The sequence below is a fragment of the Drosophila sulfurigaster genome, chromosome 3 (genome assembly GCF_023558435.1).
Source record: "Drosophila sulfurigaster albostrigata strain 15112-1811.04 chromosome 3, ASM2355843v2, whole genome shotgun sequence".
Taxonomy (NCBI): Eukaryota; Metazoa; Arthropoda; class Insecta; order Diptera; family Drosophilidae; genus Drosophila; species Drosophila sulfurigaster.
Genome location: NC_084883.1, coordinates 43,459,366 through 43,477,485, shown reverse-complemented (window position 1 = coordinate 43,477,485; position 18,120 = coordinate 43,459,366). Strand labels below are relative to the sequence as shown.

At 36.5% G+C, this 18,120-nt stretch overlaps 1 protein-coding gene across 3 annotated transcripts in view; it reads right to left on the bottom strand.

Annotated features, from left to right (window-relative positions):
• LOC133842699 (capon-like protein) overlaps positions 1-18,120 on the bottom strand; it is a 63,307-nt gene that overhangs the window by 31,011 nt on the left and 14,176 nt on the right. For all 3 annotated transcript variants that reach the window (XM_062275901.1, XM_062275902.1, XM_062275905.1), the window contains exon 2: positions 16,840-17,480. In XM_062275901.1, the coding sequence (XP_062131885.1) occupies positions 16,840-16,941 (102 nt within the window). In that variant the 5' untranslated portion in view covers positions 16,942-17,480. The remainder of the gene's footprint in view (positions 1-16,839; positions 17,481-18,120) is intronic.

Sequence of the window (18,120 nt, the reverse complement as noted above, 5' to 3'; positions counted from 1 at the left end):
TTTAATTGGTCCGTAACACGAACTAAATTGTTTAAAAGCAACTGCAAATGTCAGTTTCATTTAGGTTGACAGTTTTTTTAATTCAATTTTGTCAATCTATTGCGAGACAGCAACACGCATCTCCCTCTTTTACTTTTGAAGCATCTTCTCAGTTTCCTCCAGCAAAATTGTCTGTCCATTCTTTTAATTGATAAAATTGATTAAAATGTTACTTTACATTTGCGCCAACTGACATTTATCTTAATTGCCGTCCGACCGACGGACCGACCGACGATGAGGCACTTGAAACAGCAAACACAGAGTTTTCCAGCTTAATTAAATAATGGCTATTTTCGTTTCATTTCATAGACAATTCACATTCATGGCAATGGAATTGGCCTAGGCCAAAGTCAAGCCTGTGATTAATTCTCGACTAAAGTAATTTCAAAATCAATCGAAATGAAAAATGCAAAAAAGTGATTCAAGCAGCGGGAGAGACATAGAAACAAAGAGAGAAAGCAACTAGAGACTATCATTTTGTAAGGAAATAAAAAAAATGTTTATGCCCAGTGATTAATCGACAATAAAGACGCGCAATGTGCTATAAAAGTCTTTAATGCATAGTTAGGAAAAATGGAATTTTGATACAGACACTTTAATGCAGCAATAATGGTTAATTATGTGCAAAAAACTTTGTCGATAATTCAACTTTTGATGGCATAAATGAGAGCTCATCATCATGCTTTTAACTGTGTGCCTCAGTTCATCTATAATTTCATTAATATCCAACTTCAAAGAAGTGCTCCGTGTCTCAGTTTCAATTGGAAGCCTTGAGCCAGGAGTCTCCCCTTTTTTTGTGTGTTGCTGTCAGCAGTTGATCTCTTATCTTGTCACATTTCGTGCGTTTTAAGCCCACCCACAGCATTCTCATGTCTCTCACGTCTCACACGCACCGCAAGCTGTCCGCATTTTGCCACCCAAAATTCACGCGTTTAAAAATAATACACAAAAAAAAAGTGAAAAAAGAGAAACGGCGCAAAATTAAAGAAAATGTTCACAATGATGACGATGATTTACTTGTAGTATTTTCTCTGCTCTTTTTTTTGGGTTAACAAAATCCTTCAGTTTTTTATTTATTTATGTCTTGTGCCATTGAGCGACTGCTGACAAGATGCCCAAGCACGCCTCCCGCTGCCGCTGCCGTCTAGCTGTCCGTGTGTCACCTTCGTTTTGTTGTTGTCATTTTAATAACATTTAATGCGTGTTTTCCTCATGTTTCTGTGCGTCGAAAGACAGCGACTGTGTCGTTTTTTTGAGAGATTTCATTTGTAAAGCATCAAATGTGATTTATGTAGCGAGTCGCGTTAAAAATCAGCCAACACGACGTATGCGCAATATTTCGACAACTAAAGCCTTGGCCTAGCTTAGAGCTTTACGTTCTTCTGTGTGTTCATTTTTCGAACAACGATTGAAACAGACTTTTGGCCCATGTCCTGTCACCTTCTCGAGTGCTCTGCTATTGCGATTGCTGCTGCTGCATTGCACTTGACACGTTTGCCAGGCTCAGCCGAAAAACGTGTGAGGTTTTGGCAATGCGACACACGAGAGTTCGCTTTCTCTCTCTCTATCTGTGCTTTCTGTGCTGTGTTTGGCATTTTTATAGACTAGAATTATTGGCAGAATTGTACGAAGTGTTTCCTAGAGGCGATATTGACTTTACAAATGGAATTTGTTCAACCGCACTCAACTCATTTAACTAATCAAAAGCAATTTTAATCAAAGTAAAGCAGGACAACACAGCAGCAGGCAAAGCAATTAAAGCCACGAGCAAAGTTTTAGCCCCCGAAAGGTTAAGGGGCAAAAGTTGCCTAGGCAAAGGTAAAGATGAGTAAGGATTGCTGTTAGTTTTTTGTGCCAGGCGAACAGTGTTTGCCTTTGCTTAGGCATGGACATGGATGCGAAGGATGTAGATGTGGAAGTGAATGTGGCATGCGAAGGAAGCGCGCTTAAGCAAACTTAATTAATAAATGGCAGACAAGTTGTTGTGCTGTGCGCCTTTGGCTTCCAAAGCTGATTGCAAGCTGTGACCTCTTCCTGCGTGTGTGCAATGAATCGAAACTCATTAAAAAGTTTCGCTGTGGTTCCATTGAAGGGCATCAACAGCGGCAACAGCTGCCGGAAGTACTACGCCCACAACATCAACGGCAACTTACACACACACTCCTTCGCGTAGGAGCACTTTAATACACACTCACACACACATTGTGCTGACAAATAAATTTGAATAATTAAAAGGCGCACAAAAGAAAAGCACAGACACACACAGAAAAGCTGAAAACAGATGTCCTTTTTTTCTGTGCCTCCTTCTCCGATCCTAGGCGAGTTTTCGGCTCCTCTGGCTGCTTCGACACTCATTATGCTGGCAAGCTGGCATTCTGACTGCCAAGTGTGCCATTTAAATGCGCTTCATTATTTTCATTTAGGCCCCCTCCCTACTGCCCGCAAAAACAAAAGCCAGACAAATAAAGCAAAAAGATAAGCAAGCAGCTTCAAAGTTGAATATGCCTGGACAACTGGGCGACAGCTTGAGAAACTAAATTGCAAATAACACAGCTCACACACACAATGAAAAGTGGGCAGACTTGAGAGTAAAGTCTACTCTGCTTGCCAGGGATCTTGCTTGAGATGCTTTCAGTTAGATATGAAAACACACAGCTTCTGCCTTAGACACTATTGAAACAGCACCTCTCGCTCCTCCTCTCCTTCCCTCTCTTTGTTTGGGGCAGAGTTCTTGTGCCTCGAGGCGCTCGTTTAGCTCATTAAAAAACCAAAGAGAGAATTTCTAGTTCGGTTTTTTGTGTTTGTACTCTCGTATTTGTTTTAGATGTTTGGCTGGCTGGCTGGCTGACTGGGACAGCCAACAAGTGCCAAAGTCAGAATTTTAATTTGCCACACAACACAGCACAGCACAGAGAACACTGAGAAAACATTGAAAAACACGGCCAACAAGAGCTGCCAACCAGCATCAACAAATACAAAACCTGCCTCACTCCCCTTTTTTTCCCCCTTTCTCCTTTCCATCACCCATTACTTAGCTCTTAGACCCGCTGGCTAAAATGTAAGCCAAGCAAGAGTTGAGTTCGTTAGTTAGTGGCTGAGTGTGTCTGTATGTGTGTGTGTGTGTGTGCGTTTGTTTGAGTGGGTGTTTGCATAATCATTTTCAAGTGCCTTGCCGAGACAGCCCTGTTATCCCACCCACTCTTCCCTTCGCCCACAGCTGGCAACATGATTAGCCAATTATGTAGGGCCTCTGCGAAAACATTCGGCTTGCAGCTTAGCGAGCAAAAGTTTCAACTTTAAGCGACAGCTGACAAAATGCGTTTAATTAAAATTTGAAATTTAACAAGAATCAACACTTCGCTTACAGCACAGAGCGTAGCTTAAATACTCTGCATTGTGTGTGTGCTAACAATTTAAAAGTGCTTTGTAAATTTAGTTGTGTTTAAAGAGATGCTTAAAGTGTTAAAGAAAAGGTGCTGACTTATTTAAAGATGTTTCTTTATTGGTATTTCATAATATATAAAAAGTTAATAAATTTCATAAACTGACTTACTTTTATTTTCATTTAAAAATACAATTTTTATTGGTTCAAATAAATATTTTATTCAATTTCGTAATCTCTGATACTATAGCACGTTATTTGTTTTGTATATAAAATAAAAATCTTTCCTTCACTCTAATTTTTTTTTATTCGAATTCTTTTTATATGCGATGACTTTAAAAATCTTTGATACACACTTTAGTAAACTTTGGTTAAAGAAATATAATCTCAATTTAATGTAAGCTATAATTTGTATAAATAAAATGTACCTTTGTGTTGACAACTAAAACATATATCCAATTTACTCTTCTCTGCTTTAAGCAAAAGAATGAGATTAAATAAAGCATATTCCTTAAGCTATACTCTTCATAGCCTCAGCAAACAGCTATCTATTTAATCCAACTATAACTTTTGCTCATCAAAATTGTCGTCAACAAGTGTTTCACAGTTAATGGCAAAACTATAATAACCTCGCCGGGTTTACGATAGAGTACCAAATAAATTAAAGCTATGAGCGGGCAAAAATGTGCGCAATTTGCAAATTTAATAGAGCAGAGCATGGCGCACAAATTGAGATGCAGGACACACAGGACGACACCGAGCACCGAACACAGGAATGTGGTAGGACGCCAGGACATGGCCTAGACAAGGTCATGTGTATGGCAGTTTGCTTTACGCTTTATAAATTTTTACGCTTATACGATCCATGCGATGCTTCGTGCCATTTTATTTATGGCCCGCAATTTTGGCCTGGGCAAAGAAACCGAATGGAAAAGCGCTGAGGAAAAAGTGTGTCCGAAATATGTATATTCTTGGAAAATATTGCAAAAATTGTTTGCGCTTTAAATTGCGGGCGGGGATCTTAAGCGAAATGCAAACTAATTGGCAGCTAATTGAAAAGCTTTCAGCAACAAAAGGCGGCAGCAGCCAGCCAGCTTGGAGAACAATAACATTGCGTATACGCCGCGTGGTTTGGCGTTGCCTTTTGATATTTCACAATTAGGTGCCAATCGACGGCATTATTAATTTGCCTTGGCTTTCAATTAAGCAATTAGACCGGCCATAGACCATGCCACGCCCACGCCCACAACCAGCAGCAGCAGAAGCTTAACCAACGCCTCCCCCAAAAAACAGAAGTTGTTAGTGAAAAGTTGCTGAACCGCAAGACAAAAGACAATAAGAAAATGTAAGTGTGGTCCTAATATGCGTAAAAGTAAAAGAAAATTAGGCCATTTATGAGCTGAACTTTTATACGAAGATGAGGAGGAGGAATCGGAGTATGCGGCGTATGCGCAATTTTTTACATTTTACGATTGGCAGCACGCGGCCGCAAACTGCGTGAAACAGCAAACGTTTTATGCTAATTTCCACACACAGAGAGCACAGCACACAGCAAGACAACAGACAGTCAAAGCATCAAGTGGAAAACTTTCACACAGTCGTCGACAGTCAAGTCGAAAAATGTTTGTTTAGAATTCGGCCGAGCGTTATTTATGGCCCAATAACTTTTAACTTCACATGCGGCCAGCCGCGTCCCAATTTTCCTTCCCTCCCCTCCACCACACACACCACATGCAAATCAGTTTGGCCATTTGCTCGCCGAATATAAAAAAAAAAAAAAAACAATGTAAAAACCCGAGTTGCAAATACCAAAATAATAAAACAAGAGCGCAGAGAGAAATAAAAATCACTTGCGCCCGCGAACTAAGATGGAAAATGTCAATTAAAGCATCAGTAGCAACAACATCGCCGACTGTTCAATTAATGTCGCCACAATTGACAACAAAATCTTTTATTAAACTGTACCACCCACGACCGTTCCGTATCCCCCCCTCAATCCCCTCGCCCAACGCTGAAGGTCGCACAAAGTTCTCTCGACGGTTGAGCCCGAAATTTTGGGGCCAACAAATTTGTTTGAAAATTAATTTAAAAATTGTGAAACGACAACAAACAAAGCGGCTTGTGCTTGTCAACAGAGCAGCTACTCGTAAGAGTTATTTATGGTTGTGCTTTATATATAGTATACTTTAATAAATAGACTAGCTGGTAAAGGAGAAATGTAAACAGTTGAGAGAGCAGAGTTGGAAATTAATATGAATATATTGTATTAATTGTACTTCAATTACAACTTAAATCATAATCGTAAATTATAAAGACAGTCAACAAAAGACTGATTTATTTTTACTTATAGAAATAGACATATTTATGTGCTTTATGTACGAGTATATGTATAAAATCTTCTATTATATGTAGACTAGCTGGTATACGAAAAACGTAAACAGTTCAGTGAGAAATTCATAAGAATAATATATATTAATTCAGTTTTGTAACTTCAATCACTAATCATCACTAATCAACAAAAAACTTATTTATTTTTATTTTTAGAAATATGTACATATATTTATGTGCTTTATTCTTAAACTCTGCTATTATAGAAAAACGTCAACAGTGCAGAGAACAAAGTTAGAAATTAAGAAGTTTAAGAATGAATTTGGAATTACATTTCTGTTTTAAAATAATTGCAAAAATTAACGAATTCATACGAAATACTAACCAATTTCTATGTTTTATCGCAAAACAGCAAAAATTCCTGAAATTAATATGGTGCTAATCCTATAAAAGCCTTTACTTTGTTTTAAAATTGTTCACTGTAAATAGTGTCGCCTGCGACATTTTCTGTCGGAGAATTACCCATATATGTATATGACATAGTAAACTATAATAAAAAGGCTATATCGTCTACGACAAATGTAAACAGGTTATGGAGCAAAAGTGAGAAATTATAAAGAATAATATAACACGTAACTTCACCAACAAATCATTAAGACAGTCAACAAAAAACTGATTCATTTTTGTTCTTTTTTTTGTATTTTTGATTTTATTTATAGAAATAGACAAATTGTATATAAGTGCGTTTATACACAAACGATGACATCACAACTTTTGGCACAGCAAAAACTAATTAATTTCCAGCTATAGATTAATCACAAGCTCTGCACACACGAATATTTATTTGTATATTTGTAAAAGTTATACGCATGAGGTGAATCGTTAATTAAATTGTCATGTGGTCAAAGGTCCAGTTTAGCTATCGCTATCGGCCTGTGTCAAAGGTTGCAGCGATGCTGTGGTAGTCAGTGAATGTCTGCCCCATAATTGCACTTGACAAGAGCTGCAACAACAACTACAAATGTGCAGCGACTATCTGCCAGTAGCCAGCCAGAGACAGTCAAAGCAAATGCCACAAAGCGTGCGCCCCGATAAGCACCCAAAAACTAGCTAGCTTGCAGCATTGTGGCATCTGTGGCAGTGGCAGTTGCAACTGCAACCGAACTGAGAGAGTACAAAACTGTGAAAGATTGCATAGCAAAGTGACTTCAATTGCATTCAGTGCCTGTCGCTGATTAAACTGGCTTTTGATGACGGCTCACAGATAATTTTCAATCTTTTCAACGTTCCCCTCTTATTCTCGCTCTCTCTCTCTCTCTAGACTCTTCTTTATCTTCTTTGTTTGAAACGTGAGCAGTTAACGAGCCATTTCTGCAGCTACCCTTTGTAGATATTTTCTTTTCGCAATGGACAAAAGTTGGCATAAAAAGATTGCATACAATCGATATTATGCACAACAAAAAATGGTAAAAGAATCGCAAGATTTGTTTTTTGCCCTAACAAAGGAAGCAGAAAGAATTAGGTTTGATTTTCCACATGGGAAGAGAAGTGAAATTATCGGCATAATTATTCTGCATAAACTAATTTCTATTCATTTGGTCATTGGATACAGAAATCATGGGAAATTAGTTGAAAATATTCAAAATAAATTTGAAATATACTATTATTAACTTCAAAAGCACCGAAATACTAATAAAATTCCAGATTGTATCTTTAATACACAGATTAAAGAGCATGGGAAATTTAAATTTAACACTAATAATAATTAAATTTAAATAAATTTGAATTTTATTAAATAGATGAAAATTAATATGAAATCACCAAACAACTTTCACACTAAATGTTAAATCCACAGCTATTATCTACTTCTAATTTTAATTGCACTTTATTTGGTAATTTAATAGCAATGAAAACTGCAGACGAATTTAATTAAGTAGTTTTAATAGTTATTAAAAATCACTTTGCAATACTAAATTGTATGTATAATATTACGGATTTCAATTGCTAATGAAAATTACAGTAAAATTCAATTCATTAATGAACAGTTTTTTATTAGACTCTATAACAACAACTTTATTTATTAAGCACTTCAATGTGATTGCCTGTTGGAAATGTTCATTACTTAATTTCAATTTCAAATACGTAGCTTAGAACTTTTTTACTCTATTAAAACTATGCTCAATTTGTACTTGAATTTTCTCAAAAATTTCATTTGACATTTCCTTTTCTACTAAGGCAATCGTTACGCTTCAATCACCTTCAACAGATTCACCTTGATCGGGCCATAATTGTAGCTAATTGAAGTAACATTTCATTGATTAATTGCAAACGAGTTGCCATTGTCGGTATGACTCACTGAGAGAGTGTAGAGTATAGATACTGACGCTGTCGATTCTTGGCCAGTTTTGTTTTCTATTTTGGCCATGGCCAAGCCCAAGCCCAAATACGAGTATTGCAAACGGCAGCTGTCAACGTCCATTGGCATCGACAGACAGCCTGAGAAAGGGTCGATCTGTCGTCGGGTTGCAAGTACAGAACGTGCAACAACAGCAGCAGCTGCCACTGCCACCGGGCGTTGCAACTTCCGCAATACTGTGTTGTGCTGCGCTTCGCTAGACACCAAAACAGTAAAAGCAACAACAAGCATTTCGAGTGCGTTACCCATTTGGCTGGCAGAACGGGAAAAGCAAGTGGTTGCAGCTTGATGTTTGGTGGGTGAGAGCTTGCATTTGCGTTGCGGTTTCATGCGCCTGCGCAACTAGCTGAGTCACACTCAGATACATATGTGCCCCACACACAGCTGTGTCTGCTTGCCACACACATAACACATTCGTAACTCGCCAGGTGAAAAGCAATTGCGAAATGCAAACCGAGAACAACAACAGCAACAACAACAGCGAACTCAAATGGAGGCAAATTGTGTAATAAGCTGATAATAAATGAGCTTGCAGCATGTGCCGCATTTATGCCTCATTGAGCAATGCCAATCAAGTGAGTCAGATGGCCAGAAGAAAGGGCAAAGCTAAGCACTGATAGGCCATTTTAATGGCCACTTAATCCATGACGACCAAAGCATTAATAATGCTCTTGACACACATTAAATAGCAGAGGGAGAGAGACAGAGACTTTGTCTAGACAAAGTCATTAGAATGGACAACACTACAGCTTCAAGTGCGTCGAAGAGATGAGGAGAAATGTGAACAGCAATCGATTTTGTTTATCACCAAACATTGTTCTATAAATTGATGACTTATAGCCATGTTTGATGTGCTCTCCATTGTAGCACATCCTGCACCTGAATGGCTCGTAAAAATACTTAGCTTATAATTCGCAATGAATATGAAGCTGACATCCTCTGCATATCTTTTTGGGAAGATAATCCATTTAAACGGCGCAGCAATCGAATGAGATTGATTTTACGAGCTGCTCTTATTGTTTTTATTGAACGCTTTATGGGCGAAAAAGAGCGTGCAAAAAAGGCAGAGAAAATGATGGTAAAACAAGTAAGAAAGTTACAGCCGCATAATCTCGACTGTGAGATACCCGGCACCCATTTGTAATAAAAGCAAAATTAAATAATATATAGAAAAATACTAAAATATACCAAAATTAATATATAGTCTTTACAGCATATTTTGCTATATTAATATACTATTACATTTTTGAATATTTTTATTTACAAAATATATCAAAGTAATATACTGAATAATAATGAAATACACCAAACATATAAGGTCTGTACAGCATTTATGGTATATTGATGTACATGTATATACTATGTATATTGATACCAAGGGCATGTATGTAGATTATTTACAGCATTGTTGAAAAATTAATATACTATTGCATTCTGATATTTTTTTTAATTTAATAGTATATTAATAGTATTAGTATGTTGATATACTATTACAATATACCAGAATGTAATAGTATATCAATATACTATTAATATACTATTAAATTCAATTTAATATATCAAAAAAGGTAGAGAATTAAATATGCCAGATAGTTCACAACTTTAATCTGATCACAACTAAATTTTCAGTAATTATAAAGAGTGATTGTATCTATGAAAATTCTTGACTAGCTCCAAATTACGCTTACTATTTTCATACGGGCACACATTCGGTCATGGCTATATCACCTTGGCTGTTTAAGCTTATCAAGAATATAAACATAAAGATATTTATGGAGTCGGACATAGGCTAGAGGCACATAGTTATACTACTCTACAACCGGGTATAAAAAGAAAGAACAGTAGAAATAAATAAATCTGGCAGCGTTGTCTGCAGCCACAGCATTAAAAATGTATTGGCATAGTTATAAAATTGAATATGATGCAGACCTTGCCGCTGTTTATAGTTCACCATCATGATGTTGATGATGTTGATGATGTTGATGATTTTATGCGGTGTTGCATTTGGTAACCGCAGTTTTAATCAAACAGCGTTAGGCAAAAAGATGCATGTTAATGATGCCTCTGTAAACCAAAAAATTCTAAACAATGGCACGCTGCCAATCAACCCCGGAAATTACTATTATACTCACGCCTCGTACTCAGCGTTGTGTATTGTTGTGTATCTACGGAAAAATGTTCGCGAATGTTTATCAAGAATTTAACGAGCAAATTGAACTTTTAGCAAAAGGTTAAGCAAACACGTGAAACACACACATACAGAGAGTGCCAAATTATGGGTCGAGAAGCGTCTTAAAGTCAAGTTGGTGACAGGAGGCAGAGGAAGGGGAATGAAAGCGAAGCTGAAGCAGCGTCAGCTGACGTATAAAATTCAAAAGCAGCAGTCCTGACAATGACACGGTCGCCTCTTTGGTTCGGTTTGCCTGTTTGCCAGTTTGCCAAAAGGACACTTGAGTTTTTATTTGCATTTTATGACTCATTTTTCACGCCTCCTTCACACGGGCATTCACTGGTATTCGGTGCCTGTTTCTGTCACTTTGAGGCTGATAAAAGCCAGCGCCAGCATCACCCAATTGCAGGCCGCATAATCCTTTTCGGTTTTGTCCTTTTCCCGTCTGTCTGCTACCAATAATTTATATAGCAAAACTGGAAACTCGACACAGCCTCCTTCGACCTCTCTTCACTTCTTGGTCCACAGATAATTGAAATTGATATATGAAGAGGCAGTTTCTTGGACAATTCTTTGTCCTTTTGCTGGGTTGAAACAAACGAACGACGCTCGTTGCATGTGCCGCTTAGATAAACAAAACAAAAGCAAAGGCACGACCAGCAAAAACAGAACGGAACAGCACAAAAACGAACAGAGCGGAAACATTGCGTATACGCCACAGAGACTCTGCACCATATGAAAATTCATAATTTTGCGTACGTTCCAAATGGAAAATGGGTAAACACAGCACAGAGAGAGAAACACACATGCCTGCGGTTCACGTGAGTGTGTGAGTATTCTTTTTATATGTTTTTCAATATTTTCTTTATGCGCCATATTTTTTTTATGCCACAGTCTTCTTGAAATATTCTCGATTTTTTTGTTTTTCATCATTCTTTTCCACGCGCAATGGGAACAGATGCGTTTCACCTTCACCTTAATTATTATTACGTAAATAATAATTAACTTTGCGGCACGCTATAAAAGCACAAAATAAGCATTTGTTCATTTCAAATAGTCTTGATTAAAAATACGCATTTTGTAATGTGGATAATAAAAATTGTGGAAAACCGCAGGTGGCAATCCATTCATTTCGAATTTTTCGATTCGCCAAATATTTCACTAGCCAACAATAAATTGATTTTCGGGATCATAACAAACACAGAATAACAATCCCGATGCGAAAAATGACAACAAATAATTTTAATTTGTTTATAAATTCAAAAATGTCACAAATAAAATTCTGAGTATATCAGCACTGTGAGTATTTGCTTTGTTTGTGGGACGATTTAAATGACACTTAAAGCCCACACAAAATCCACATAAATAAACTGTGTGAGAAATTTATAATGCTACGCACATAAATAAGAGAAATTCTCGGGGTGTTGGCGCATATGTAAGAGGATTCTAAGGGCCAACAAAAACCACCTATGAGTTGAGCTCTCTCGCTCTATGCTTCAATTATTGATGAGGCAAGTGTGGAAAAATCGCGTCAAAAGACGGAAACATAAATCGAATCGAACTTGAGGGCATTTGAATAAATATTTGATAGAGCCAGCAGCCGAACTGAGCCGTCAAACAGCCAAATAGCAGCCGCATCACAAAGGGAAATCACAGCAAAACAAATGTTAAGTATACGCCAGGTTGCTAGGTCAAAGAGCAGCAGGGAACAGCGAGCAAAAACCAACAATGAGAAAAAACTAAACGAAGTTCTAACACTCTAGTCTTGCATTCTAATTTTTACTTGTAATTTGGTATAAAGATTAATTATAAAAAATAAATGAAAATAAATACAGAATTGTAATTTGAAATATTAATAAGAAGTACAAAAGCTACAACTAGGAGTGCTTGACTGTGAGAGCAAACATTATTATAATTTAAGTGTTACCAAATAATATACCAAAAATATTGAAATGTACCGAACTGTATATTTGGTATATTGACATTTGTTATACCAAAAATATTAAATTATATATCAAAAGTATCAATATACCAAATATATATATATATAAATTCCAGCAAAAATTTCAGTATAATCATTCGGTATATTTCAATGATAATTTCGCATTTTTGGTATATTTGTATATTTAGTATAATGATACTAATAATAATATATATTTGTATTTTTGTTGAACACAAATTTCTAATTTATTTATTTCTCACTTTATTTATAAAAATGTTACATATGACATCACGGATCGCTGATATCCTAAGTTAGTGTATAAATATTGTGGAAAAAACGGCGCCAAGCACCAAGTGCGTGTGTGAGCAAATAATTTATACACCTTTTGAAAGATTTATTGCGCCAAAGGAGGCTGCAAACCAATTTTCATCTTACGCCAAATCAAAGCGTGAAATTCAATTAATCTAAGCAGGAGACGGAAAGCGACAAGAGGGAACGAGAGGGAGAGAGAGACTGGGAAATTTGGCAGAGGGATCAGCTTTTTATTTTGTTGAGATCTAGACACGCTGGCATAAATATATTTACAAGTGGCATCCTGTCCGATACTTCTCATAAATAATGCCCGACAAAGACAGCTGCAGAGAGCGGCATGGCACATATGAGTCAGAGTCGCGTTACTTGAGATGAATCAGTTGAGCTGACACGGCACAAAAGCAAAAAAAAGGAGGCGAACTACAGAGGCCGTCTTTCTGCTGTCTTAAAGTTAACTGCTAACGTATTTGGGTTAGCCAGCCGGGCATAACGTACGCTAACGGTACTCCACAAAGAGAGCTCCCCGAAAAACGACAACAACAACAAGAACTGCAAAAGCAAAAGCATAACACAAAAGTGCAAAATGTTTATACTTTACTTGTTGTTGTTGTTGTTGTTTCTCTCAAATGCAAATAACACACAACACACAGCATGCAAACAACAACAAACAGCACGTGCATAGGCACAAAGACCCTACACACACACACATGCTTGTCACCCCTTCCCCTTCCCCTAACCATTCCCCGATGTTTTCCACTGGCAATGCAAATTGTTTTTTAGCAGCGTGGGCTTTGTCGCTGCTTCACGGCAATTTGGCTTGGCAACTGAGTGCATTTAATTGCAACTGTGCAACTTCAACAATGCAACAGCAATTGCAACAACAACAACTACAACAACGAATACAAATCCAAGTGCAATGTCTCCTACGTAAAGCAAAAGGAAATTATGCAAAATGCTAGACAACGAAGTGACTTTGATGCGACTAATGTCAAGCGCTTTGCATACAAAGTGCTGTAGCATCCACACACACACACACACACACACACACGTTTCATGCAACCTACAACGTCAAAGTCAAAGCTCAATGCACCCCAGAAACAACAACAACAACAACAATTGTTGAAGCGCCCTGTGAGAATTGCCTAAAGCCCAGACAAAGTGTCATTGGCCGCACAATTGAAATGTTGGTCAACCTTTTCTGCCAGCTAATCAAATCAAAGAGATTCAGCAAACCAAAACATATTAAACAATACCAGCAGCAATAAATACAACAACAGCAACAAGAAAAACAACAACAACAACAGCTACAAGAATAATAATAACAACCCCGATATGAGCACTCTCTATATAGTAGAATATATATATTTTATATATGAGCTTGGCACGCAAACAATTTCCACACATTGCACAAAAATAATAAACATCAGCAACAAAAGCAGCCTAAAAGAGAACGAAGAGAGAGTAAAACAAGTGAGTTGGGTATGCTCGACTGTGAGATATGCTGTCCAAGAAGAGAACAAAAAAAATAGTAAAGCGAAGGAAGTTAAATAATTTTACTTCATTCTTGATGCGGTAATAATAATAATCTTTAAATTTAGAAATAAATAAAAAAGCTAATTTATTTTTACAAAAGATATGAAATATTAATGCGAATAAAGTTGAATTTCAAATACGCTTAAGCAAAAAACAGTAATTTTCTTGATTGAATCATTCATTTCTTTAAAATTGGAAAAATTAAAAAAGCAAATGTTTTCTTATGACGTTTTAATATTTCTATCTTAATCAAAAAATGGTTAATTTTGAATTTAATGATGACATTACAGCTTGCAATTCAATCAAATCAAATATGATGTTCAATTATATATCAAAATAAGATTCTAAGCTTCATTGGACATATGACATAAAAAAGTATATAAATCTTTGTTTTTACTTAATTTAAATATTACTTAAATCGTTTTCTAGCCAGAATAAAATGTTCGTATACCAAATAAAAATAGATGCAATCAAAATTAAAGTAAACTCAGAAGTCAAGCAAATAAAAGAAATGCTAAAGCGAGTTTGAACTGCCACTATTAATTAACATAATATTGTTGATTAAATATGTTTATCCTTTTTTTTAATTAGGCCAACTTGTGTCTCATGATATATTAAAATTGGACTTGTATTCGTTTTCTAACCGAAATAATGTTTTTAAAACACATATCAACTAAAATTTGAAGACTTGAAGACAATTATGCCAGCGAAATATGTCAAAAATCAGAAATCAACGTCAATCAAATTATAATATAAACAACTTTGTGGAATAATAAACATATTAATGACAGCTTTTTGCAAGTCAATGATATAAATTGCACAAATATTTGCCCATTGTATTAGAAATTTTAAATTGATATGCAAATTTCTCAGCATTTCTGTTCATCATACCCACTTTACACCGCCTAGTTTGTGTAGGGTAGGCAGGCAGGCATATACGGCGAAAACTAAACAAATGTGAATAATTGAATGCGAGCAGATACAAAAAAGAGATGAAAAAAAATGGAAAATTTGTTTACAATTTTCCACCTCTAGGCTGCACCCCACCGACAGTCGTGTGTGTTGAAACAAGTCTGGCATTGTGACAGTTGACTAACTCGTTGAATGCCGAATGCTGAAAACTGAAAACTCTTTCTATATAACAAACAATGTACAATGCATAAACATTGCTTCCGTCAACAATGAGCAGCAATTCAATAGCAATTGCAACAGCTGCAAACTGTGGCAAAAATATTTAATTGCATTTATAAATTGCTGCCAAATTGCATTGTTTTCGGGCAAATGTTTGTTGTTTGTGCACCACAAAACACAGAGCCGGAGGCAAAATGAAACGATTTATCGATATGCTTATTACATCAAAAACTGCAATTGAGATTGTGGCAGGAAAGCTGGTGAAATTGACAACACAAAACAATTGCAATTGAGTAAGAGTGAAGATATTGCCACACCTCTTCCTGCGTTCTTCACTCTTCTTCGCTCCCCTAACAACAAAAATCGCCTCTCAAAGCACTTAAAAGACAAGCCGACGGGCATGGCTAAAGCATTTTGGGGAATTAGTATGCCGTCTGAGTATTTACTTTTTTGGAAGTTAACTCAACTCGTAAATTGCTAAAGTGACTCATTGCCATGGCTAATCTCGACAACTTACTTTAATTATGCCAATTAATTATGAAAAGAAATTCATTAAGCGCTCTCGCTCGGTAGAAGCAGCAGCAAAAAAGTCGAAAGAACTAAACATTCACTATCACAGAACATCAACTAACATAGTATCAAATTTAACGAGTTCATCGTTTCGCTTAATAAAATCAAATAAAAACTTTAAGTTGTTCTCTAAACTTTGAAATAGATATTTCAGATTGATACGGTAATTAATGAAGATAGCCAACAAAGCAGATTAACTCGTATTTTTTATATGCATTTGACACAGTTACGAAGAACAAAGTGTGCTATTGATACGTAGAGAAAGAAATGATATTTTAAAACGTTGAGATCTCAAAAAATATCATTAATTAGATAAAACAATCTCCTCTTAAAGAAAAGTTACAAAGAACAATGTTTGCTATTGATACGTAGTGGGAAAAATGAGGTTCAATGGAATACAAAAGTTTGGTTTAAGAGCTTTGAGATCCTCAAATAATAAGTTTAATTATTAGCTTTTCGATCTGAGCAAATAGTTCTAGAACCAAGATTTCAGTCATCTCAATTGTTTATCATGTTGTAAATAATATCTTTTTGATTGAAGATTGTTTATAATCCTAAAAATAATGTCATTTTGAATAAAAGATACGCGGTAAAAGCAATCAAGAATGATCAACCTAAAATATGATAATGAACTCCATTTAAGAATTTACCTAATGGGTTCAAAATAAATTTTTTGTTTTCTATATTCTATTCTCTTGATATAAAGAAAGAAATGAAATTCTAAAAAGAAACAAATCTTAAGCTTTTCGATCTAAAATAAAGCTTGATACAAGATTTCATTCACTTGGTTTATCACTTCATGGATTGAGAATATTTTGTATTCCAAAAACAATCTCATCGTAAGAATTTCAATTATTTCTTAGTTCAATTCTGATTCCGCCAATAAACAACTTTATTTTTCTTTGTGTAACAATTGACTACAAAGTATTCTTCTGTTAAGTAGTTCTATTTAGCTGGCCGTCTATTATACTGTAGACTTGATTACTTGGTAATTATTTGAAATTGCCACCACTTACCTTGGCCTGAAACGTGATGCCGTGGAAGAAGGCCTGCTCGGCATGGAGAGGCACTCGCAGATCCTGATCATCCTGCACCAGATCGTAGGGTGTCGATGGCATTCTCAGATAGTTCAATAGCACCGATTCGGACCACTTGTAGTATCATGAAATTGTTTTCATTTTCCTCGTGCTACGCCTCTGCAGCTGATGGCGCAATTGCCATAAAAAGCCACTCGAGTTGCCCCTCTGCTGCTGCTGCTGCTGAGTCTCTGTCTCCGTCTCAGTCTGAGTCTCCGCTTGGCTCTGATTCTGACTCTGACTCTGGGTCTCACTGTGAGTCGGGAGTTGCTGCTCTTGATGGCTTTGAACGCTTTGGCTCATGCAAATTGTGTTGAGCGTCGAGCGCGCTCTGATTGATTTGTTATGTGTTTTGGTTTTTTATTTTTCCCTCCTTTTTTTCTTCTACCAGTCGCTACAGCTCTCCAGCGTTTGCTTAATCTCAATTTATGAGCTGTGGTGGTCGTCTCAGTGGCTGTTGCTGCTGGCAAATTGAATTGCGTCAGTTGCTGAGAGAGAAGCGAACGCGATTCTTTTGCCCGTTTTGCGTTTTATTATGAAATCTGCCCATTCACTGCCAATTTGCGCTGCGGTTGTACAAGCTGCAAAAGAGAAGAGCACAAAGCAAAAAGAATAACATTAGCATCAGCATCAACATCGACATCGACATCAAAAGCAAAAATCAGTAAACCAATAAGCTCTGCTAATATTTTGTAATCAAATGCCTCTAAACGCCAAAGACTTTTTATTGTCTGCTATTTTAGTGAGTCACTTGAAAGCTTTTCCAATCGACACTTGACTCAGACAATCAATTGGTCAGTTCACCAGTTAGTCATTCAGTCAGTCAGGTGTAGAGTTCATTCGAATCATGCTAATTTCACTGCGTTTGAATCATAATACTCATGCTTGGCGGATGCTAATCAATAGCTGTCTCTTTCGCACCCACTATTTCCATCTCTTTCGTGTTGTTGGCACACCTACGCGCACGTGCCGACAACGCGTTGAGTTTGTTAATCAAACTTTTACATTTATTATTATTTATTGTTATAAACATTGACAAAAGCACGTTGTCTTTTTTTGTGTTGATGTTGTGTGTGCAATCGCAGTTCGTTCTATTTGGTCTGCAGGAAATGTCTGCGTTTTAATTGAAAGCAGCCACAAACAATGCTGATACCCTGTAAAGCAAATAAATTTAGAGTTTGCACACTATTTACTCAACGGTTGGTAAACAATCTCACACAT